The sequence below is a fragment of the Buceros rhinoceros genome, unplaced genomic scaffold (assembly GCF_000710305.1).
Source record: "Buceros rhinoceros silvestris isolate BGI_N320 unplaced genomic scaffold, ASM71030v1 scaffold17729, whole genome shotgun sequence".
NCBI lineage: Eukaryota > Metazoa > Chordata > Aves > Bucerotiformes > Bucerotidae > Buceros > Buceros rhinoceros.
The window spans coordinates 97,709-103,522 of NW_010432324.1; the positions used below are offsets into that span (position 1 = coordinate 97,709).

Below are 5,814 nucleotides of genomic sequence, written 5' to 3' on the forward strand. Positions count from 1 at the left end.
GCTGACCCGATAAAATCTCTTACTAGCTACACTGCCAGATTAGAAATTATTAGGACAATCAGAATAGCCCCTTGTCACCAATTTTGACTTTATACACCATTTCACAACTAGGAAGCCTTAGATCCAGGATGTTAATCTGCTGGATATCCAGGAGTGGGAGAGGAAATAAAACACTGCCAAGTTATGGGTGTAGTTCTGTCCTTGTATAGACAGAAATCTTTCACTGACTGCTGACCGCACGAAACCAGCCGAGAGGGCACCAGTACAACGCACCCAGCTTGGCTGATTTCTCCCATACACAAAATTCTCAAGCTCACAGACCAAAAGAAGAGGAAAGTTTATGCAAACTCTTTAAAGGCCTTCAGAATGGACCTGAACCCTGAGATCACACTGGAACCAGGAGGGATAAGATCAGGAAGGAACTTCTCCTCATTCAGCCATTAGAATCTATAGACAATGCTTGAACGTTACTAAGTGTAACTTCCCACCAGCATTTCAGAGGGGCATTAAAAACATTCACTTCTGCAAAGTCTGTAACATCATCTTTGAGTTCTTCTTTATTAGATACAAATGCCATAATCAAGGATTTTATTTCTTTTTTTTTTTTGCTGTGACTTCCTCTTGAATCACAGGTGCAATGAAGAGCACAAAAAAGATGGCTTCTGCCTTCAACTGAGGTTAAAGACAAACTGTTGCAAACAACACCATCTAGTAAAAATTGTATTTACGTTTATAACACTAAAATCCCTCCCAGTTAATGTCAACATTTCACTTTACCGCAGTATAATGAACCAGGGGGTGAATGCCTCTTACCTGGCTGAAGGTCCAGCTCCACCAATGTTTTCTCTCAAGGCTGTTCCTCCTTGACCAGACTGCAGCACAATTCCTAGCTCTGAGTGCACAGCCTGCACAGAGCTGTCTTCTGTATCTGAAGTCGTTCCATGCTACAAGGAGCTCCCTGAGAGCTGTCACATGAGAAGCTGTTTTTCAGGACTGTGCATATATATGCAAGGGCTCTGGTGAGCACCAAGCCATGACAGAAATTGCTGATCTTGCAGAGACCATAACTAGCAGGTCCTTAGAGCGCTCTCTGCCTGGACAAACTGTCCTCTTGGTGGCCACCTCCACAGCTTCTGCATGTTTGCACAGCAGTATGAACTATGCTTTTCCAGAAAGTCTTGCTGCAGTTACATCTGTGCTTAACTAACGTGCTCCACTGCCCACCTAATAAACCCCTTTGAGCAGCCTCTTCCAAGCGGTTTTGAGTGGGGTCACGAAGGAAGTGGAAGTATGGAGGAAACAGAACAAAGGGGAAAAGCACCACGTAAACATAAGCAAGGCAATATGTCATCATATGGGCTGGGGAGAGGGAGGAGAGAGAAGTTAGAGCTCACATGCCTAGGGACCTGCAGGATGATACAGTGGCACTATCAAAATCCTGGCTTAGCTACCAGGCATGAAATACATCCTAACTGCAGGGGATATATATCACAGCCTGAAACAAAGTGAAGGGGCTTTCCCCTGCAACCCAACCAGGGAAGCAAAACCCATCAAAGCACGTATAACTGCTCTGAGAGCGTGCAGCTGAGTTTGGGATGATAAAAAAACGAGAAGCAAGGATGAGCCCAAAGGCAAGCACAGGACACACGTCCATGTACTCTCTGCAGCTCTACTAAGCTGTTTAGTTCATAACAGAGCCCATTCACCCTTTAACATGTCTCTTTTTCCCACAGCTTATAAATACTAACCCTGCCTGTGAGTATTTCACAGAGATTTTTACTATAGTTCAGTATTTTTGTTGGATGTGCAATATTTTAATAAACAATCAAAATCAAATTATAGCCATTAAAATACAATAAGAAAGCAATTTTGTGTAGCCCTGATGTTGCTGTAACTTTTTAAAGTTAGTTTCTCATCATTTTAAAAAAACCTTGGATCATAATAACTTACATACATCCATGTAAATCTGAGGTTTTGTTGTAAGACCAGCTTGAGGAAAAGGAGATCACACATAAAATATACATCAGGTGCACATGTGCGGAAAGGCAATTAAAAAGCCACACGTTTCCTGGTTCTGCAATGAGAACAACAGCTCCCTTACAGTTAAAGGCACATTTCCACTTCCTCTCCAGCTTTGAGAGGAGCCGGATCCTACTGCAGAGTTTAATCAAGATCTTATTGAAGAGAGAGGAGAAGTCTCACGAGAAACCAGCGGACTGCCAAGTCACTTCACAGCACCACACTGTTCTTCATAATATTAGCAACTCTTGAAATGAACATTTTGGCACAAGTCACTCATAACTAGCTCTGCTGGTTTTAGTAGTGATGCAGTTACAGATTCCCTTTTATTGCACTTTTCAGTACAATCTTACACCAGAGACTGGGTGTATGTGTGTGTGTGCATGTGTGTTCAGGCATGAGATAGAAGACAACCCTTTTTTAAGCATGGCACATGAAAAGATGCTCCCCAAACCAAGACTCGGACAAGACACCAGTGCACTGTTTACCTTAACTTCAGCATGACTTCTCCTGCAATTAATCATTCACAGAGAGTATCTGACACAAATATGCTACATGCTGCCTTGATAAATAAGGGTTTATGTCAGTCACAAGGACCTTCACAGCTGCCAAGCAACAAGTGCAACACCAGTCCCATGGACTGCACAGCCACAGAGCAGATTAACAGAAATGTTTTTTCAAAGAAGAAGAAAAAATGTAAGAGTCAGCCATTGTAAATGAGGAATTAAGCACTGCCAGTCCATCCTTCCCCCACCTGAGCACCAGGACACGTCTTGCATGTTCTCCAGTTTAGTTATCCCAGTAAAACCTATTTTCAAAACAGCTTGACATTACTGACTAATCTTGAAACCATGATTCACAATAAGCTCCACATATTTTTTCTAGGATCTACTAAAACTGCAAAACTGTCTTACAGTTACAAAGGTGTTCTTCCTGCTCAAGTATGCTTCTCTGCATTTGGCTCAGTGCAATCCTGCTTTTACTAGAACATTTCTTCATCCTGTCAGCATAATTTTGAATTCCAACCTTGTCTTCCACTGTTTTAGCAGCCCTTCCCATCTTCATGTCATCTAAAAATTCAACACTCATACTCCGTTTCACCACCGACGTCATTAATGACAATAATGATGAAAACCAGACCAACCATTCCCACACATCAATTTATCTTTCCATTAGAATGATGGACCATCGAAGACATGTTTCCCTTGATCATTTATGAGGCTGTCATACACATTAATGTCAAAAACTCTGCTAGAAGTCAAGCTGCTTGGCCTCTGCTGTGCCTTCCCTAGCTACAAGACTTGCTGCTCAGTTGCAGAAAGACAATTCCAAGTTTTTAAAAGTCATGCTGGCTGTTACTGAACTCCTTGGTCTTCTTCAGGTGTTTACACATAATTTGTTTGTTCCGTTTTTTCAAAGAACAGAATAATTTACCTGTAATTCTCTTTTACCTCTTACAGACATTATGCTTTTTCTTTCCCACTCTTCCAGAACTTGACCTGTCTTCCCTGAGTTCTCAGAAGCAACTACAAATGCTTCTGAGATTGCTTTAGCCAATTCTTTAAGTAACCTAGAACAACGTTCTCAGGGACAGCTGATTTGAAAATATTAAATAGATGCTAACCTGTTCTTGCTCTTTTTTAGCTTGTGACTTTACCCTGTAAATAATACTGTGAGTGTGACGATGCATCTAGTATGACTCAAATCATCAGTGAGAGTAGTTCCGAGCCCTGAGTTAAAATTTAGTATAATTTCTTGTTGTCAGGTAAAGCTATAGATTCCTTTAAATCATAAAGCACCTCATACCTTCGTTCATTGTCATCGAGATGAGCAAAGAGCACATTCTTGGAGATGGCCTTTGCCAGAGCAGTCATTGTTTTATAGTCCTTTGGAATAACCTGTAGAGAAAAGAACAAAGGGTAATTACATATCTAGCTGTATTTCTTCACAGATCTTGAAATCTATAGAAAATTCCACTATTCAAGATAATGGATGCAATTTGATTTCAAATATTGAGACAGCTTTCGGCTATAATACAAAGCCACTAAGAAAGTAATAAATCAATCACAGTTTTGACAATGTGACGGTAAGAATATATGTTCTCAACATGACAACCAGAAAAAAAATAGGAGATCTGGGAAGAGTGAGGAGAAGGATATCCGTAAAAAACTATCATCAGCAGGTACTGGCAGCTGTGGAGACACCTTTCAAATCCCTTGGACTGAGGAAAACATATTTTATATTCTTCTTCCCCCACAAATAATATCAGAAGCAATCTACTTTTAAAACGAGGGAATGAGTAACATTAGTTTAGGTAATAGGTAAAACTGTGTTGATTACACCGTTTTCAGCACTGGTTGTGGTACAAGGAACCAAGCTCCTGAGAGACCCTGCTGGGTCAAAATCCTGTGCCTTCACTTCATGGCAAATGAGAAGGACTTGTGTTTGAGAATGAAGAACTGGAGAGAAGGCAAAAGTTGTGTTGTACACGAATATGCTCAAAATACATGTTGAAATTCAGGAGTACGTTTTCATACTGGGTGAAGTGGTTTTTATGAGACTTTTGCAAATTAGGCTCTCCATTTTGGTAAGGTATTAGGAAAGACATTGCATCTCTGTATTCGCCAAGAGTCTTCTGCTAGTCAGAGACTTTGTGACTATGAGAGACAAGAAATTGGTGACAAGGTTATGACTTGTAAAAGACGTTCTTTGACTTTAATGATGTGATTTTCTTTAATAGTTTCATTTTAACAGGACAGAATCAAGCCTAGCAGAAGTTTTAAGTGTTAACTAAACCTTAGTCCAACCTGAAAATCACCATCTGTTTGCCTGTTTTCATACTGTACAAAAAAGGGTCTCATAATGGGCTTTTATCTTTCACATTTTCTTAAGATAGAAATAGTACACCTGCCTTACTGAAGTTACCACGTATGCTGGTGTGCAGGTAGTTTCCTTTCCTCATCCTGAAAAGGCAATCCACTACCCATCCCACTAGAAGAAGGATGTCTCAAACGGGAAAACTGAGGTAGAACCATTTGTCACAAAGGATCAATCTAGATTTAGTTCATGGGGAAAAAACTGCACTGTGAAGGTCTGAAGTTAAATTCTGGCTTCAGATATGACTTATTTCACTGCTGTAGTCATTGGACTACTCAAGTCCAGAAACGCATATCTGTATAAACTGCGTATTTGTATCAGAATGAAACCTAATCTAATTCAACTAAAAGTTTAAATTCTTCAATGTTAAACAAAATAAGCACTGGGCCAGTTTATTCTTTTTACTCTCTCAGACAAACCCTGGATTGAATCACAGCCCTGAACTCTTGCTTTATGAAGAACACTCAGGTTGTTCAGCTTACTGCTGAGGAGCCCAAAGGGTAGATAAAGAAATCACAAAGACATTCAACTCCAACCTTTCTGGTTGATTATGGAGTAGCGTAGACTAGCCTTTCTCAGTCTCAATCTGCAGCAATGAAAGCCGCAAGACAGAGACCAAAATGGGTCTGTTAGGGCAGAGACACAGAAAATGTCTGGAGAGATTCTTCAAGCGTCACAGTAACCAGGCATCCAACTAAAATCAACTGTCAGGAAGAACCACTTGACCATTTGTTAGATCACACTTCCAAGTAATCACTGAATGTTCTCCTCAGGCTGATAACCCTCTTTACAGCAAGATTCTTACTCTGTTAGTTGGTAACTACATGTTATATCAGATGTGTTGATAAATACTGCTTTCTCTAGCGTCAGGAATGAAGCAATGAAACACCCCCCCCCCCCCCAAGCATTTTCCTTTCG

General features: G+C 40.5%; 1 protein-coding gene across 1 annotated transcript in view; it reads right to left on the bottom strand.

Annotated features, from left to right (window-relative positions):
* The window catches only part of PRKAR1B (protein kinase, cAMP-dependent, regulatory, type I, beta), a 92,994-nt gene that overhangs the window by 73,508 nt on the left and 13,672 nt on the right, over positions 1-5,814 (bottom strand). Inside the window, exon 3 of the mRNA XM_010143743.1 lies at positions 3,826-3,917. Within this exon, the coding sequence (XP_010142045.1) occupies positions 3,826-3,917 (92 nt within the window). The remainder of the gene's footprint in view (positions 1-3,825; positions 3,918-5,814) is intronic.